The sequence below is a fragment of the Delphinapterus leucas genome, chromosome 13 (assembly GCF_059928025.1).
Source record: "Delphinapterus leucas isolate spDelLeu-1000000601 "Yukka" chromosome 13, BTC_Dleu_Yukka2, whole genome shotgun sequence".
NCBI classification, from domain to species: Eukaryota; Metazoa; Chordata; class Mammalia; order Artiodactyla; family Monodontidae; genus Delphinapterus; species Delphinapterus leucas.
The window spans coordinates 47,937,401-47,957,365 of record NC_143141.1 but is presented as its reverse complement, the minus strand read 5'-3'; the positions used below and the strand labels follow the sequence as shown (position 1 = coordinate 47,957,365).

The window sequence follows — 19,965 nt, the reverse complement described above, 5'->3', positions numbered from 1 at the left end:
GCCTCTCTTGTTGCGGAGCACAGGCTCCAGACGCACAGGCTCAGTAGTTGTGGCTCACGGGCCCAGTTGCTCCGCGGCATGTGGGATATTCCCAGACCAGGGCTCGAACCCGTGTCTCCTGCATTGGCAGGCAGACTCTCAACCACTGCGCCACCAGGGAAGCCCTCTCTTCACTTTTATTGAGTAGTTCTAGCCTTTATAGAGACTGGAGTTCATGTGAGAATCTGATAATTTTTTGAACTGATAAACAAAGTTGTCATCTTTCACTTCTCAACATTGTGGATATGTCTACATTCTAGAAGGTGAAGAGGCATGTAAGTAGTTAATTTCAATAGAATATGGCAAATGCTAAGATATACAGGGATATGCAGGGTATATATGAAGATACACAGAGGTGTGCATTCACAGAGAAAAACAGAGGGACCCTGAAGCATTGAGGGAAGGCCTTTGAATGCCTGAGGACAGTCACCCAGAATAAGTGGGAGTTTTGTAAAGAAGGATGTTCTGGAGAACTGGATGCAGTTTCACTTTGATGAACAATGTGATGGGTGCTGGAGAGTGCAGGGAGATGAGTTTGGACAGGCAGGCAGGTAGATGTGTGAATCTGAATGCCAAGAGGAGAGCAGGGATAGAAACAGTAGATTAGGATTTAGCAGTCATGTCAATAGGTGGACATTAAACCAAGGAAGAGAACGTATATGTGATAAGACTGGGTCTGTGAGAGGCCAACATTTAAGGAATGGGCAGAAGAGAAGCCATTGAAGGAAGCTGAGAAGAAATAGATAATTAAGTGGTAAACAGATGAATGGCAAGCAGTGTTCAATACAGCAGGGGAGGATGAGGGTGACTGGAACTGAAAAATGCCTCTGAATATAGCAGTACGGATGCTGTTGGTGGCTTTTTTCCAGAGCAATTTCAGTAGGGTAGTGGGAATAGAAGACAGAAGTGTAACTAGGAAATAAGAAAATAGAGACTGTGATTACAGACTGTGCTTTAAGAACCTTGGCTAGGAAGGGAGAAGAGAGAGAGGAGGCAACATCTAGAGGGAAAACAAGTTAAATATGTAGGAGGTATATTAGAGTTTGATAGAACAAGGTTCCAGAGGAAATGGAGTGAAGAATACAGGTGGTGGGTTGGCCTTGATTGATAGAAGTGAAACCTTCTTTGGAAAATTTAAAGGAGAAGGTTAGAAGGGGAACACATGGACTTAAGTCTGCAAGGGATGGGATGGGAAGTTCAAGTAATTTATGCCTGTTGGTTTCAGTGGTTTCAGAAGAGTAGGAGATGAGGTCACCTACTGAAAATGAAGGGTATAAGAACTTAAAGAATATGGGGACATTTGCGATCAGTGGCTGAAGAGAAGACATAAAAGAAAGTAATAAGATTGTTGAGGACACATCTGAAGTTGGAGATTTATAGTATTACCAATCTGTGCTGACAAGCTGGGTGTGAAAATAGATGTGGATTACGTAATTGATCTAGAGTTGTTGGACAGGGAATTGAGGTGTTGGTGACAGAGTAGTTCAAGGGTCCACCAAGAAGTTGATGGAGTGGAAGAAAATGGTGGGTGAGGGGTCAGAGGATTAGCATCACTGTGAGGGTGAAGAGCAGATAGAGTGGGAGTGAGGACATGAAAAAGAGGAAAGAGAATCAGTCACTGAGGGGGTCACCTGAGACTAAGATGATGATGTGGAACTGTTCTGCATGATAACAAAGTCCAGCATGTGGCCATGGGGTGGTGGCAGAGCGACATGAAGCTGAAGGTCATGGGGGATGAGATGGCCAGAGAACTGTAGGCTGAGGTAATGGATGACTCTAATAGTGCCCAGATCTGAGTGATCTCACCTACTTCCTACATACTTTGCCTGAGTGATCTCATCCATAGCCATGGCTTCAATTATCACATATCTGCCAGTGACTTAAAAGTCTATATTATGAATTCCAAGCCCACGTATCCAATTCTCTACTCATCTTTACTTGGATGTCTCATGGTGACCAGGACTCAGTATGTCCAAACTGAACTCCTCACCTCCCTCTCTCCACTGGCTTCTTCTTCCTCATCTCAGTAAATGGTACCACCATTTACTGTTGCTCAAGACAGAAACTTGGAGGTTATCCTTGACGCTTCCTTCTCCTCCACCTCCCCATAGCAAATGGGTTACCAAGCCATGTCCTTCTTCCTATATCTTCATAAATCTGTCCACTTCTTTTGGACTCACTGGCTACCACACTAGTCCCCCATCTTTTGAGCTACTCACTGGTCTCTCCATTTCCATTCTTGCTCCACTCCAATCCAGGCTCTACAGTGCAGCCAGGTATCTTTTTTAACATGAGACTCTGATAGCAACTCCTCTACTTGAAACCCTTAGTATGGTCTGTCAGGCATTGTGTGATCTAGGCCCTGCTCATCTCTCCAGGTCCCTCTCAAGTCACTCTGCCTGTAGCACCTGGAGTTCCAGATCAACTTGTCTGCTTTTTATTCCTTCCATTTGCTAGTCTTTTGTTGCTAGTCTTCAGCTTAAATCTACTTCTTCCAGGAATCTCCCAGACCACTGCTGCCTTGGTTAGGGGTTAACTTGTGGTGTACTCATGAACAATCTGCAGTGCTCAGTTGTAACGCTCAGCATACTTGTGAACACTTGTTCGATGTCTCAACTATAAGCCCCACTGTGGCAGGAATTGGCTTGGTTTTATTCACTGCTATGTCTCTAGAACCTAGCATGGTGCTTGCCTCTTATAGGTAACAGTGATACCTTGAAGATGTTGATTGAATTAATGTATTCATTTAAAAATATTTTTTGAGCACCTGCAATGTGCCAGGTACCATTCATTCTATGTGCTGTGCATACAAGAGTGAACAGACAGGTAATGTCTCTGTTTATTACACTCACACTCTAGTAGGTAGTAGGTGACACAAACAAATAAATACTATGCAAGGTGGTGATAAGGGCTGTGAAGAAAAATAAGTCTCAGTAAGGAAGGATAGATATTGGTCGGTGTGGGTGGAGGATGGTATTCTACCTTTAATTTCATGTATTACTTCTTTCTAATATGTTCCCTTTTCTAGGGAAGAAGATTTTCTCAGTATTGTCCCAAAAGGAATATAAGTAAAATCCTATATCCCACAGATCCTTTCAAGGATAAGGTCCAGCCTCATGTTTCTCAAGAAACATTCTTTGACTATTGCAGCCCACATTAATTCTTTGATGTCTTGGAGCATGGAGTTAAACACAAATTTGTCCTCTGCTTTTTTCATAGATGTTAACTATGCCACAAAGTAATATTTAAAGCTCTTTGAAGTAAGGAACTGTGTATTACATGCACCTAGCATGAAGCTGAGTATATAATAGGTGCTTAATTAAGGCCTGGTGATGGAGTCTTATGATTAAATGCCCTCTGCGCAAGTGGAATTTCAGTGGAAAAATTTTGTAGGATTTGATACAACTAGTTTTTGAATTATGTGATAATAAATAGTCTTGAAATATCTTCCTATTTTAAATGCTTTTTTGGTTTCAAATAGTAGTATTTAATTCTGGGATTATCAAAATTGGCAATGTTTTATATCATTCATAAAAAAGGATTTTACTTGAGAAAAACACTGTATTTATATCTGAAAATATCAAGTCAGTAAGTTCACTGATATGAATCATAAGACTTTAAAAGTGCCATGTTTATTGCAAAAAAAAAACAACATGCAGGTACTTTGCTTAACTCTTTGTTGATTCTGCTAAGAAATTTTATTTTCTTAAATTATGGCTAAGAGTTCAAAATGGAAAATTATTTTTAAAGATGATTTTGAGATGAACCTATTTTACTGCCATGGGTTACAAATAATGTTATTTCTTTGGGTTAAAATTATTAAATTGTTATTATCTGAACTGTGTGAAATTCATTTAGAGTAAACTTCTTACAGATATCTAGTATATCTCAAATTTAAACATCAAATGTTAAAGAAGTTTATTTTTAGTTATTAGAAAAATGAATAGTGATAGATTGTATTTTGGGTTGGGTTTTTCTCTTCAGGAGTTGGTCATGAGAGATTAATCATTTCTAATTTACTGGCAAAGAAACAGAGTCACATAATTCTGGAGCTGGAAAGGAACTTAAAATATCAAAGAACAGGATAAACGAGTAAACATTAAAAATCTGTAAACTTTACCACGAGGATGAATTTCCCAATTTACTTTTCATATTCTCAAAATGAAATATTGACCTTAAAATCTGATTAAAAATGAAGAGTGCCCAAAGGAGTTTTGAGAAAATTGGAACTGGATGAATAACATCCTTAGCGTGAAAGACTTACCGTAACCCTGCAAACTGCTTGGTGGGGTGCCATCATTTTCACATGAAGTGGTGAGCCGTATTTGAAATATGTCGGAATTTTAACCTAAAATGAACTTGCTAAGATTTTGCAGGGGGGACTGGAAGGCTGAGGCACTGGAGTCAGGGAGATTTGCTGGGAAGCCCTTGGAGGGATTAGAGAGGTGCTAAGAGCCAGTTTAAAGGAAGAGAAGCAGAAACACAAGGAAACAAAGATAACCCAGGGGACACTGTGGAGAGAGAAATGGCAGAATTCAGAGAAAGATTTCATATAGGCAATGAAAGAAAGGGAAAACATAAACGTGACCTCACCTCACATTGCCTGCCTGGAAATTTGCAAGAATGGTACAACTATCTGTTGTACACATGGTGCGGGGGGTGGGGAGTTGGGGTCACTTCTCAGATACTTCTGGGTGTTAGTTTTGGTGCAGATGTAAATAATCTTGCGAATGTAACAATAAGGAATTCAGCGTTTTTGAAAAGCTCTCCAGGAATTATTTTTTCTATGTACAATTAAATAGCTATCACTGATTTGTGGTATCTATTTGAGGTGTGTGTGTGTGTGTGTGTGTGTGTAGGCTTGTGTTTTGGTGGTCACACACAACTCTGTTAGAGTGTGCAACTTTTATCTGAGTGACTTTAGAGAAGCTACTTCATCTCCCTGAGTCTTACTTTTCTTTTCTGTAAAATATGGAGATAAATATTAATCTGACCAAGCATTACCAAGAGGATTAAATGAGATAATGCACACTGGAAGGGCTTACACAATGCCTGCACATAAAAAACTCTTTAAATGTTAGCTTTCTTTCTATGTGAATTACTACTAAACAAAAACAACAAACTTGGAACTTTCTCAACAGCTAAGGCTGCCCTCAGGATACTTACTCTTAGGTAGAACTCTCTATTTTCATTTCCAGATTTAATCCGAAAAGTATTGATAGTGTTGGGATAAATGGTTGTGGCCTGTATCTGGAAGATGTCAGATGGCACAGACCTATCAGATCGGATGCTCATGTATTTGTGGACTATGGATTGGGGAAGTTCTCGGCACAGCGCATTTGAGACTGGGCAAACACATCGGCTGCAGAGACAAACAAAAGTATTCACCAGTTAGGCTTGGTAAAACCAAAAGATTCTCAGTTTCAAAAGTTCTGATTTTTCTTACTTCTCTGATGTTAGAACGTAAGGATCTTGACAAGGATTTCGTGGGTAACAACGGAAGCCGCCATGATAATTCCAACACATTTCATCTTCCCGACATTCATTTGTGGTCTCACACTCATTTATGTCTGTAGAGATGTAGAGTCAAAGAGTTTACTGATATAAGTAAATTGCGTAAGTGGCAGATTCCAGTTTGCCACTGGAAGGAGGTGTATAAGAATCTGGACTGTGTTTAATTTGCTTTTAGACACAAGACTTGGTGGGACCTGGGTTCATTGCATTAATTCATGACAGATGTAGTGGAGCCATTCTCTACAGATTAATATGTGTCATTTCATGGTATTTTATCAAGCACCTATTGTTCATCTGTTGAATTCAAAGCCAAATGCTTTCCATTGACTTTGCTTAAATAAAAATGAAAGACACTATTTCTTGCCCTCTGGGGAATTAAGGAAAGCTGAAAGAAGGAGGAGGCCTCTCACTTTGGCCTTGAAAAGGGTGGTGGTTAGATGGAATTTTCACATTGCAGTGGGGAGGGCCTTCCAGGCTGAGAAAGCAGCAAACAAAAACTATGGAGATGGAAGTTTATTGTCAGGCTCAGAAGCTTGGGAGAGAGGGAAAGGCTGCTATGTGGTTGCAGTAAGCTGTAGCATGCTGCTGGATAGTTAATGTTCTGGGAGTGGATTACACTGTCCATAGGAAGCTGTTCACAGCAAAAGAAGGGAAGCTATGAAGTATCCTACCATGTAGAGCATGGCTATTTAAAGACCATGGGGAAGAAGGGGAATTAAGGAAGGGACTGTCAGTGTCAGCGGTGAGAGGCAACCCAGGAAAAGGCAGTGCAAGGTCAGAGCTAGAGAGGGTCCCTGGAAGGAGGGTTGTGGGAAGGCCAGGATGGACAAAGACTGAATTTAGATTTGGGAATTAGGAGTTCCCAGGTGACATCTGAGAGAAGAGTTTACAATGCTAGAGAACCATTACATTTACAACAATGAAAATTATATTAATATCCACATCCCTATGTATGTTTGTCTCCCTTTACATTGGAATAGTGATTAGATTTTATCCAATATAAGCCTTTTCTGAGTCATTCCTTCCCCACAATCAGATATTTTCATTCATTAATTTACAGGTAGTCATGGCCTAGTTGCTGGGATATGATCTCTTTCTTCTCTCTGAATTCTTATATCTCATGTTCCTCTTTTGGTTCCTCTTTATTGCTTTTTGCTTTGCATTACTGAAATCTGCATGTTTGTCTTAATCCTTCTATTAGCTTGTAAGCTCCTGGAGGGCAAAGGCTATTGTGCACGTCTTTCTATCCCTTTATCACCTAGCATGAGTGCACTGGGGGCACCTGGATTTTAAGAAATATTAAATTGAACCAAGTTGCTCTTCACACAAACCATATAGAGATGGTGAGAAATATATTATCTCTATTTGGCATGAAGGGAAAACAAATAAGGGTTAAGTGGCTGACCCAAGTTCATATAGTTAGTGACAGGCATCTCTCCACTGCAAGGTATTGCATCCTCTAAATGAGAATAATTCCATTCCTTGTCTTTGGAGAAAAAATTTTCTTTTAGCTTCCAAACTGGCAAAAGCTATCTGGAACCCAAGAGGAGACTGGAAAAGCTATGCAGTTTCCAAGAGTCAGTTACAAAAAGTATCTTCTTTTGGACTGGCTATGGCTAAAGAAAGAACTTAGATTCCTCAGAAGAAATCACAACTGACTTGTCCTTTCAATATTTTTCACTTTTTTGAAAAATAAAGATGCTGTTTAGCTACAGGGAAAGTGAAGACTGGTTTGTTATATGGAGTTCAACAGCAGCAAAAGGAAACTTTATGTGATAATTTTATTTATTACTTCCAGTAATTTAGAGCCTAGCTTAATCAACTCCTTAATCATTTTGGAAGGTTTTTCAGAAATGATTAATAGTATTAAAATATTTGATGAATGTGTGTCTGTGTATCTGTGTATTCTCTCTCTGTTTCTCTCCTTCCCCACTGTCCCTCTCCCCTCCCCACAACCTGCCACCACACACACACAGAGTTTTAATTTTTCCAAGACTGTGGAAATGAGAACAGTTATTTCATCCCCAAAATAAACCTTTTTGGGGAAGGTAAGAATCCAGACTCTTTTGGTTTTACTTTAATCTGTGGACAGAGTTGGGAAGGAATGGTTTCAGTGGGGGAAACCAATTGTTTTGCACCCTAAAAGAATGGTAAGTCTCTTTCACAAAAAATGTTTTGGTTTAACCAAACATTCTTCAAGATATAACACTAATGAATCTCCTATTTGCAATTCCATTGCATTTTCACCTTTCGTTATAACAGATATAAATAGAGTAGGCTGGTAAGATTCCACTGAATGTTAACTTGTTTCTGTCTTTTGCTGGGTGTCAAATCCATTTATGATCAGAAACACATAGACATTTGTTTCAGGACTCCAGGGAAATTGGTTAAGGAATCCCACTGGCTAACATTTTCCTGCATGTAATATTCATGTTAAAAGTCTCAATTAGGGTTCAGAAAGTAAAACCATTGGAATGCAATGTTTCTCCACAATTAACATTACAGAGTCTCTAGTAACGTGGAAAGGGGTAGAAAGATGTTTATTGTGCAATGAACTACATTCTGATTATGCTCATATTTAGTGATTGGATTCTAGTTGAATGATCACATGCACACTATAAAATCTCAGGTCATGGATGTTCCTGTGAATTAATATTTCCCTGTAAAATCATGATATAGACTGAGAATCCTGAGTCTCTCCTTTCCTTGATCTTTTCCTTTCTTAATATTTTACTGCTCTTCTTCTAGAGAAGATTTGCTACTAGTCATTTATATTGCTGGGTAAATTTCATAAAAACATCTTGAACTTTACAGTCTTTATAGTTTATAAATAATTTTTATGTACGTTATTCCATTTCATTCCCTCAACTCCCTTTTCCAAATGAGAAAGTTGAGGCTCAGAGAAGTTTGATAATTTGTTCAAATTGTATAGATAGAATGCCATACAGCTAGGTCTCAAGCAGATTTTGTGTCTTCAAGTTCAGTCATTTTTTTTTTCACTCTCTCACTGCTTTAGGTAAACCTGTGTTTGTACCAATTTTTCCTGGATTATCTAGTTTTAGTTTTACCTGAATAGTCTTTTGCCTGTTAAAGAAATTTTAAGCTACATGCAGGAGGTAGGGAGGAGAGGGTGCACATTTTCAAATCTTTCAAAGAGACTCTGAAATCATACCATGTAGAGAGCCACTTCTTCCACCTACATGTAGCTGTGAAAATCACCTGAACATTTATTTTAAAACTGGACCCAAAGACGTTAGCTATTTTTGGATTAATAGGTTTTTTTACTGAAGTATTCAAGTACTTTTTAATACACATGAAGCTGATTTTCTCAACACTTAAATTACTATCCAATTTATAATCCTGGTGTTTTAGAGAATTCAGATCAGTTTGAGGTGCACCTAACCACACATTAAGCTTATGCTCTACACTGAAATTCATGGTGAAATATTTTAATAATTGAATCTTTTCTGGTGGATGATTAGAGGATATATATCATAGGGATTATGTAGGCTATATAGAAGGCATACCAATATTTTATCAAAATTATTTATTTTAAGAAAGAAAAATGATTGCTTTAAATTTCAAAGAGAGTTAACACTGAATATCCTCTTTATGAGATGTGCATGTCTCATGATCAACAGGGGAAAAAAAAGAGCTCAAATTGTAAAAAATGAAAGTCTGTGATAGAGAATCCTACAACTTCCTCCCTGCTTTTCCTGGTTAAAACTTAACAGATATGAAAACAATAAACTTACCCTGACATGTTCTACTTCTCACCACTTGGTATCCCTGGGGGCACATACAAGAGAATTTCCCAGGCTCATTGACACATTGATATTGACACAGGTAGCTCGAGGTTCTGCATTCATCAATGTCTGTTGAACCAGACAAGAGCAATAAGACAGAGTTGAAAACTTACATGTCACTATTTTGGTAATTTTTTTTTAACACTTCATACTCTGAAACAGAAATACAATACTTTATATGAAGCTCAAGTGCAAATTCTAACAATATCAGCTCACTTCCCATAGAGCTTCACAGCACAGAGAGTTTTTCTTACCATCAGTTTTACTCACTTATTGCTGACAGTTTGGCGAATCCTGGAACTAACCATACTAGCTGAGCAGACTGAATGAATTGGCTTGTGGTTGATGATCTTCATGTTGTGCTTGGCAGACCCACCCAGTGATGCAGATTCATATTTGCCTTCTCAGAAATTGGGTGGCTCTGCTCCCAAGTTCATCTGAGTTTTGAACTCCAAGTTCCATCCCTGTGCTAGCTTCTAGAGGTGATGCCCTGGCAGAATGCTTTGCATTTCTCAATGGTGCTGTCCCAAGAAAAGGTGGGAGCGTTTGTGAGGAAGTCGGGAGCATGAAGTGTCAATGGCATCCCCTTCAGGATGTCTTATGCCTTTTGAATTACACAGTGGCAGGCATGACTAGGGGCCAGGTCTCCTGGTTTCTCTTCTAACGTTCTTGACATGCAATCAGCCATTTTTGAACTTAAACATGCATGCCAGTCACCTGGAGTTCTCATTAGATGCAGAATCTGACTCAGTAGGTCTGGGCTGGGGCCTGAGATTCTACAATTCTCACAGGCTCCCAGGAGGTGCCACTGCTGCTAGCCGTTGCATCACACTTGAGAAACAAGACACTAGAGCACCCTTGCTAATTATCAGACCCAGCCTACATCTAATAGTTCAATTATTTTGTTTCTTCTCCTTTCTTTTGAAAACATACTAAAAAGTCAATGTTATAATTGAACTAAATTAACTGGATTTTAGAACAGAATTTCCATGGATAAAAATTTGCTTTCATAAACAGGTACACACTTGGATTAAAGCAACAGCAATCACAGGAAGTGGACCGTGATTACTAATTATTTGGACAATATTTTACCTTCACAATTGAGCCTGTCACTGCTTAGCTCATATCCTTGATTGCACTGACAGATGAATGAACCAAGAATGTTGTAGCATTGCTGAGCACATTGATTGCTGGCATCACATTCGTTTATGTCTGAAAGGCAAGGTTATACACATTTATATATCTATGTCTTTAAACATAGCCTTGCTCTTTTGTACCTATGTCATCCGATGATAAGTGAGTAATTCCCTAGCTGGATTCTTTGCTCTGCAGAAGCTCACTGGAGAACATCCATTCAGGTTTCATATTTGTTGGAACAACTTCAAACATCTGTCATATACTTCTTTTTAAAATACCAGAATATTTTTTTTTCTGGGAATGACAGTTAGTTTGGTGTTTGATGAATCTTTCCAAAAGAATTTAATGATTCTAATAAATATACATTCCAGTATCTATTTTCTTGTATTGTTGTTCAGATGCAAAATGCCAAGTCTATAAATAATTGATATAAGACACATACTAATACGGTCTCTCAGCATGCTGTAGTGAAGATTTATCTGTGCTATTTAGTACTTTTTAAATGGGTCCTGTTAAATTCCATTACAATTATAACATAAGCCTTTGAGACCCATACAGAGTTTTGCAATGCTCTAAGGCACTGAAAATATTGTGAAAAGGCATTTTTCCTGCACTAGATTCTTTCCATGTCATGCCAGTCTTAAAATTGTGTGCCGTGACATTGCATTCTGAAAGGGCAGAAGAAGCATGTAAAAATCAGATGCACTTTCAGCGGAAAGTTTATGTATTTGAACTTGCAGTAACCCCTTTGGCACCTTCAGTGTTTATATCACACACTCTTGACTAATTGGTGTGTGTATATCAATTGATCTGTAGTTAAAAATTTTTTTTTGATACACTCACAGAAGAGAACTAAAACCAAAGTTAAAATTTGTTTCCATTCACATCTTGATGTGTTTTAAAAAACCAGATTGGTTACTGTCTTTTCAGCTTTATGCAGGGAAGTTGATGGAAACCAGTTTACTCAAGAACATAGAAAACTGGAAATACTGCAGTGTGGCTTGGGAAGACAGAAATCAGTCAGGATGACTGTTTCCAGAAGTCTTACCTACGCAGGTATAGTTGTTAGCTGCCAATTGAAACCCAGGACTGCACTGGCAATAAAATGATCCTGGCGTGTTCACGCATCTTTGGTGGCAATATGGAGGGATGGTACATTCGTCTATATCTAGGTTATCAAGTATAACACAAAGAGAACCAAATTATTGACTATCCAAATTACTATTATTGAGCTGTTTAATCTCAAGTTCTCAGCAGAGCATTATGTGGAAAACCTATCTAGAGACATCCTTTTAAAAGTAACTATTTTTCTTTTTAAAAAATTAGAGTATCTGTGCTTTAAATACACTTTGGTCTGCCCTCTGCAGTTAAATGAGATGTTAAGAACAAAGACTTCATAAACCTGGTTGGGTTGGTTGAGACTTAAAGAGGGAAAAGTAATTAAAACTATTTCACATATAAGCGAGAATGTCAGGCTGGGAATCTAAAAGCTTATTTATAATGATAGAAGTAGAAAAGAACTATGGAAGAATTGAGTGATGTAGCGTAAAACTAATAAAAGGAGGTACGTGCTGTTGCTCAGCTGGTGACCTTGGCGAAGCCACTTAAATGTTCAGTATCTAGGTTTTTTCTTCTGTAAAATGTGGATAGTAATGCTGCGTGTGTATCTTATGAAGTTTCTGTGAGAATCACATGAAAGAACGCTATGGAAGGAATGGGACACTAAACAAGTTACTTCTTGAGAGTGCCCTTCTGACACATTGATGATGTGTTCCAGCCTGTGTCCTTCTCGTATAAATATTTCCAACTATAAAATGCTCAATTGAGAACTTGCAAAGTAGGATTAATATTTTAGAAGCATAATAGAATTCCATTAATTGATGATTCTACACTTTGTGACAACTCCAATATGGCATGTGTAATTAAAAATAACAATTATGCAAAATCACTGTAATACTATGGAGTGACTATCTCATGGAAAAAATGAAACAAAACAAAACTTTATGCTGAACCCTTCCAGTACTTTAATAACTAAAAGTGTGGAAGGCAGTGTACTCAAGTGGCTGCAAGGTAATCTGAGTTTGAATCTTCATTCTGGCATTTACTAGCTTGGTCTTAACCTCTCAGAGCTTCCATTTCCTCTTCTGTGAGTAATAATCAGCAATGTGGCAGGATTGTTGGGAGGCTTACATGAGATGGTTTAGGTGAACTTCCTTGCACAAAACAGGCAAAAAAAAAAAAAAAGGGAGCTCTTATGAATAAGCTGCAAAATATATTTGATTTAACTTGAATATTGAAATAAACAGTAATGATGTTCACATGGCTTCCCTCCTAATTTATTTAGGTGTCTGATCAAATTGTCACCTCAGGGAGGCCATCTCTGTCCATCCATATAAAATAACTTCTTCCCCATCTACCCCCTTAACCTGCTTTATATTTCTTTGTAGCCAGTGACACTCCTTGACATTGTATTATGTGTTTATTTGCTTCTTGTCTGTGTCCCTCCCTATAATGCAAGGCAGATTTCCTCCTCTTGAGGTAGAGGTAAAGTATTTTTTGTCTGTTCACTGTTGTGTGCTTAATACCTGGAACAGGGTCTGGCATAGTAGGTGCTCAATAAACATTAGCTGAATGAATGGAAAGTTCATACTAATTAAAAGTAATTTTAGCACGGTTCTTCCTAGTACCTAGTGTTACAGCCAGGTGCCAATATCAACAGCTAAATTATGTAAGTGGTACTTTCTAATAGTTCCGTGGGCTGCGATTCTGTAAAATCTGTTTGTTTACTATGATGGCCCAATACCTAGAACTTGGCACACAGTCAGTCCTCACTAAATGTTTGATGAATAAATAATGCATGTCTTCTCTGCCAGTAAACATTCATTGAACCATTGTTATTTGCTTTCATTGTGTTTTGTAATGTAGGTTTATAACGATGATAATCATATATATATATTCTACCCCTGTCTTGTATGGAAAACAGGCATGAAAACAAATTAATGCATGGAATTATAAGATCAAAATAGAAAAGTGTACAAGGGAGAGAGGGAGCACCATTCTACTCAAAGTGTGTCCTGCTGACCACTACAGGTCCACGGACCATTTTGACCAGTCTGCAATGAATAAGTACAGAAATTGGGAGCAAGTGTTTAGGAATAACAATTTGGTGTTACTGCAACATTCTTACTGTACTCTACATAAGTATTGATCTATAACAGGTTGGAAATTTACAAAGGATACATCAGAGTTTGAGAATTACTGGCAGAGAGGGGGGAGTGACTAATTATATTTGGGTAAATCATGGAAGACCTCCCAGAGGAAGTTACCTTGAGCTAGAATTTGAGAGCTGAACAGGAGTTTGTTAGGACTGCATGTCTCTGGTAGAGGCACTGAAGTGTGACACTGTGTGATGTATTGGGGAACTGTAACTAGTGGGACAAAGCTGGAGTGTTGTAATTATTTTGGCAGGAGAGGAGTGTTGATACAATAGAGCTGGGCAAGGACTAGATAGAGGAAGACCTTATATGCTCGGTTGAGGAATGTAGTGTTGGTTCTATGGGTGAGGGGAACAGTGAGGAAGCCACATGATTAGATCTGAATTTTTTTTTTTTTTAATTCTTGGTGGCACCACGTGGCATGTGGGATCTTATTTCCCCTACCAGGGATGACCAGGGATCGAACCTGCACCCCCTGCAGTGGAAGCATGGAGTCTTAACCACTGGACCACCAGGGAAGTCCTAGATCTGAATTTAAGGACATCTCCTGCCATACCATAAAGGGCTCTAACCATAAGTTCCATTCACTTTGATTCTTCCCATAGTAGGCTGGGTTTTTTCTTTTTCTATACTTTTTATACCCTCAATTGTTTATTTTCCTGACGAATACAGTGGGCAAAATTTTGGTGCCTGTGGAGTTTTCCACACAGTTTTCTCTTAAGTCACAGCTTCAGTCAGTGCAAGCCCTGGTCCTTCCTCAGAGGCTGGGCGCTGGCCCCAGCACCTATGCGCAACCCCATGGCAGGAGAACAGGGCCAGGGCCCATGAGGAGCTCAGTGTTGACATCCTGACACCAAGAGCTCACATTCTCAGGTGAAAATTGGTGCTGGGTTGCCTGTCCCCACATCATTATCCTCTGTTCCTAAGAGAAAATAAGGACTCTTCACTGATCTTATGGTAAGAGGTGGTATGTAAATCAGTGGACAGAGGGAGTCAATTACAGAGTTTCATCCTAGTGCTGGGCCTCAAGGTTGAGCCCTTTAGTTTACTTGAACACTTTAGTTTACTTCTCATTTGCCAGTTGGCCTCCCCATATCGTGTTCTTCCTGTCATTCAAAAAGCATGCATTGAGCACCTACTTGGTGCTTCAGGGACTGGGGAGACAACAATGACACAAACCAGGCCTGGCCCCTGTCCTCAGAGAGCTCAAGTAGAGCTCTCAAGGAGGGCACATGTGTTGCATCCCTAGCACTGCACTCACTTGCCACGTAAAGAATGTTTAGTACAAGTCTGTTAACTCATTACATAATGATGGCACACAGCTATTCAACCCAGAACCAGGAGCCATTCTAAGCACTCCTGCACATGAGCTCCTGAGATAGGGACTGGTATTATCTCCATAGTACAAAGGAAAAGAGTGAGGCACAGAGTATTTAAGTAACTTGCCCAAGGTCTCAAAGTGAGTTAGGGGTAGAGCTGGGATTTGAACCTCACCATTTGCCCTATAAGCTATGCTATGCTACAACCGGTGAATGAAGCCCATAGCACCAGTGTTTTAGTGCTAGGGTACCAAATAACTAATTTAAAATGATTTTCCCGGTTGCTTTTGTGGTCTCATTCACACCCCAAATTTCTGCTTTTGCTTAGTCTAACATGTTACCAAAACTTTGATACCCAGAATATGCTCAACCTTTAAGGCTAGTTTTTTTCTTGTTAACATGGAAAATGGATTGGGAGTCAATGAAAAAATAAGCACTATCATTCTCCAAATAAAGATGAGTGCTTTGTTTTAAAGGACTGAGGTTTAAACAGTTAAGATGCTCCAAACAGGACTTGGCTTAGCGCACTGTTGTACTTACCTACACACTGCTCTCCTCGCTTCTGATACCCAGGAGGGCACTGACAGGTGAAGGAACCTCGTAAATTGATGCACACTTGGTCGGCTCTACAGTTGTGCGTCCCTGCAGTGCACTCATCTATGTCTGTTAAAGACACACAGCACAAAAATAGTTTGAGTCGGTTGTGAAGATGTTGATAGTTCCTCCATTTTGCCATCATACTTTTCTTAAAGAAACCAGGTTTTTACTCTGTAATACTGTTATATTGGAAATGCTTAAAATGATACATTATTTCAACTGTTCAAAAAGTAATTTCATAGATGTCAGTGTGTACCACTTAGATTTAACAAATGCTAACATTCTGCCATGCATGCCTCAGCTCACTTTGTTTTGTTAAGAAATGAAACACTGGAGATGTACCTAAAGCCTTACTCCATCCTCATCCCTTTACCCACCCACCTACTACCATCCTGGTAGGTGTGAATCCTTCCCTGAGATTTTTGTATACTTTTATTATACAGTTATGCACCCATTAGAGCATACAGTATTGTTTTAAAATGTAAATAAATTGTATGATACTTGCTTTTCCACCCAATATATGACATTTGAAATAATTTCTAGTAACTAATCTCTAAAAACCTGCCCAATAACTAGGTAAAAATCAAACTTTAATATTATGCATTCCCTGTTGCTGTTGTTTTTTTTTTGGTAAACTTTAGCACAACATAAATGTATAAACTTTTCATTGCAAATTTCAAAATAAAAAGGATTCAATTTAATCACATTCCTCTAGGAGAGATAGGCTGGTGTAGTTTAAAATACATATTTTCCCAAAGCATTTCACTTCTTGGAATAGTTTACTAAATGTACCTTAAGGAGTAGGTAGATTATAGTTCCAGAAAAGTAAAAAATATTCAATCATAATATGAACTTGTTATAACAAATTTCTTTGCGATCAAAATATGATGGGCACTTGTGTGTGTCTCTCATATTACAGTAATTTATAAGTGAAATATAATTTTGCCTTATCCATATCACCTTTTCATTCATTCAAATCTCTCATATTATGAGTTTAAATAGCACAGATGAAAGGATTATAAAATTTTGGCATTCTTCAACAACTGAAGACTCTAAGCTTCATTAAAAAATATCTAAAATTTGTAATTCCTAGATGACAAATTTTGCATAAAAACTGAGAAAGGTTTAGGGGTGTTTAGATCATCACTGTGGCAGACCCATGGTGGTGCTTTGGAAGAAATAGTGGGGCAAAAATCAGTACCAAAAATGAATCATCAGTAATTAGAATTTATTCCTTAAATCCTCCCTTCCCTTTAAGAAGCTCAGAGAGTAGCCCCTGGTGTGTTGCCTTTCGTCTTTCTTTATTTTCAAACATAACTGCTGCACTGTGCACATAAATGCACATTATTACACCCAGTAATATTACACCCAGTGTAATAATGTAGGAAGCTCAGGTTATAAGAGAGTTGTCCTCAGATATCGGCTTTAGTTAGCTGGGTGTGGAAATGATAAGAGAGATTCTCTCCAAAAGAAGGAGGGAGGGGAGATAAAGAATACTCGAGGGATGTATGGCTGTTTATTGGATAATAACCTATAAAAGCATCTACTTACATAATTCTTATTATCTGGTTTTAAAGTTTTGGTGAATTTTTTCTTACTGTTTTTTATTTTTGTTTTGAAATTTTTTATTATTATTACTATTATTTTCGAAGCGGTGATTACAACTCTGTCCTTTTCAGGTACTATGCAGAGGTACATCAATCTTGCTTTGAAATTATCTGCCCTTTTTGTGTCTTTTATTATTTTCTCGTATGCACTTGATGAAAACATGTCTACTGGGGTTTCTTCAGAGCTTTATGACCCGCTAATGCAGAAGTGACAGCAGAGTTCATATTGTTTTATGTCAAGAACATCTGCCAGCATTTGCAGTGATAATAGCACTGAGAGATACGGCAATGTGAGATTCAGATGTGGCAAGTTTCCTCGGTACATGCTGGCAGAAGATCAAGGGCTCAGGCTGGCTGCTACATTTTCTAAAGGAGGCTTCACCAGTGACTGTGGCTTTTCTTTCTGAGACATCCCTCTGCAAACTGCCTCCACCCCATCGCATTCCTGATGTGATTTCCTTCCTATTATTTTTTGTCATTTAGTTCTCTCTTTGATTAATAGGCTAACATTTCCAGTGGAATTAATATATCATTAAATAGATTTCAAACATAAAAGCCATGCTCCCTGGACCTATTCCTTTTTAAGAACCAGGTCTGTTTACCTTCTAAGGAGGATTATTTAATAAAACTATTAGGTGAGTTAAAGTAATTTAATAAAAAAAACAAAATAAAATACCACTGTCTCTACTGCCACTATATTCTTTTCCTTTCTCTATCAATAACGAACAAAACTGCAACAGGACTCACCTCACCTAGGATTGACTGGTGGTATTTTATTTTATTTATTTATTTTACAGAATAAGCTTTTTTTACAAAAAAAATATTTTATTTATTGTCTGCATTGGGTCTTAGTTGCGGCACACAGGATCTTTTGTTGTGGTGCTCGGACTTCTCTCTAGTTGCGGTGTATGGGTTTTCTCTTCTCTAGCCGTGGCACGCAGGCTCCAGGGTGCATGGGCTCTGCAGTTTGCGGCACGCGGCCTCTCTAGTTGAGGTGCATGAGCTCAACAGTTGTGGCACGCGGGCTTAGTTGCCCTGCGGCATGTGAGATCTTAGCTCCCTGGCCAGGGATCGAACCCGTGTCCCCTGCATTGGAAGGTGGATTCTTTACCACTGGAACACCAGGGATGTCCCTGACTGGTAGTATTTTAAATACACTTTCTACTTACTTGGATTCACTTTTAGTTTTAATTCTTTCAGATGGGAATCCTCCCTGAAATTCAATAAAACACAGTTGCATGAAATCCCCTTAAAGAAATTATTCCAAAGGAGTTGAATGGATGCTTCATCTTATACCTTGAGTTGGATCTGCTAGTAAAGGAACAGACTGCATTTTCATTTATGGCTTTTCCAATCCGAGTTTAGAATATTTATCCTCTTTGCTCTTAGCAGGTTATCTAATGCTGAAGGTTGTGTAGATAGACTGGATTTCTTTGAACTATCTTCAATTATACCATCAATTTATTGGTTTATTTAAATAACACGGTTTTATTAATTTGAAAGTTGTAATTTGAGATCCTGTTTATTCACACATCTATACAAAATCATGTAAGAACTGTTTTACATTGTTAAACTCTTTTATGCTTATCTTTTCTACTTGTATGCATTTCTATGTCTTAAATATCATGTGATAAGAAAATCACTAAAATATACTACTATGTTAGAAACTCAAAGCAGAATATCCATCTCTGTGCAGATGCACCAGAAGACCTGGCTCTCCCAGGTATGTTTATGAAAGTCCTCCGTGGTGGGAATACCTGTATTAGCAAAAGCAATTCTTTATTCATAATGGAAACTACTCACATCAGCTATGGTTTTCCTGATAATCTAGGAAACAGTACTTTGGGGAGAGGAGTTTTTGTTTTGTTTTTAAACTATCTGTAAGTTATCCTTGACAGTTAAGCTCACTAGGTTCTTTAATACATTCTTTAACACGTTCAGTTCTTAACACGTTCAGTTAACACATTCCCTGGGCCCTGAACCCAAGCTCTTTGAGGACAGGGACTATGTATTACTTTTTTCTGTATTCCTAGCACCTTGCAGAGTACAAGAAACAGGGTGGGTTTTCAAAACATATTTGTTCAATAAGTGGATGATCGAACCAAGATTGTTTGCTAAGAACTGATGCCTAGAGTTTAAAGAAAGTAGGATCAGTGTTTTGTCTTACAAGGAACTAAATTTACAAGGCTGAGTAACAGGCAAGACGTAAGAAACACAGCAAGATGTCAGTAAATGGAAATGGCTGTAAAGCAATGGAGTGGAGAAGTGCAAAGCTAGGAAAACAGCAGCATCAGAGGTGGAAGGCTGGCCTGAGGAGGTGAATTTTGAGCTGCATTTTGAAGAAGGTAAGGTACATGGATTGGCAGAAATAGGAGGCAGAAGGGAGATCACATTAGAAAATGCTGATAAGACAAAAGCAGTTTGCATGAGAAGAATGGCAGATAGCTGGAATCAGCACGGCTGGAGGTGCTGTGTATGAGGAGTCTGGTGCAGTGCCTGGTTGAAGGTGCTCATAAAATGGTAGCTCAAGTCATGAGCAAAATTCAAGGCCTTATAGGTGCGATCAGAGTTTGGATTGCACACCACAGGAAGCAGCTCTGAACTATGTAGACATAGCCTAATGGAAACATTACCAAAGTACAAAATAATAGAATGTGCTTCCTAAAATATCACAACACATAAATCAACTCACATTTCATCATTCTAATGCATTAAGAATAGCTAATGGCAA

General features: G+C 38.5%; 1 protein-coding gene and 1 long non-coding RNA gene across 10 annotated transcripts in view; one reads left to right on the top strand and one right to left on the bottom strand.

The window, feature by feature from the left end:
• EFEMP1 (EGF-like fibulin extracellular matrix protein 1) overlaps positions 1-19,965 on the bottom strand; it is a 71,127-nt gene that overhangs the window by 4,077 nt on the left and 47,085 nt on the right. For 8 of the 9 annotated variants that reach the window (XM_089923165.1, XM_022597226.3, XM_089923170.1 and 5 more), the window contains 6 exons: positions 15,571-15,693; positions 11,545-11,664; positions 10,452-10,571; positions 9,309-9,428; positions 5,486-5,609; positions 5,206-5,401 (listed from right to left, as the gene is read on the bottom strand). In XM_089923165.1, the coding sequence (XP_089779291.1) occupies positions 5,206-5,401; positions 5,486-5,609; positions 9,309-9,428; positions 10,452-10,571; positions 11,545-11,664; positions 15,571-15,693 (803 nt within the window). Of the gene's footprint in view, positions 1-4,303; positions 5,402-5,485; positions 5,610-9,308; positions 9,429-10,451; positions 10,572-11,544; positions 11,665-15,570; positions 15,694-19,965 lie in introns of all 9 variants that reach the window. The other variant, XR_016395436.1, reaches the window with a different exon arrangement.
• The window catches only part of LOC111186515 (uncharacterized), a 224,629-nt gene that overhangs the window by 158,565 nt on the left and 46,099 nt on the right, over positions 1-19,965 (top strand). The window lies entirely within an intron of this gene.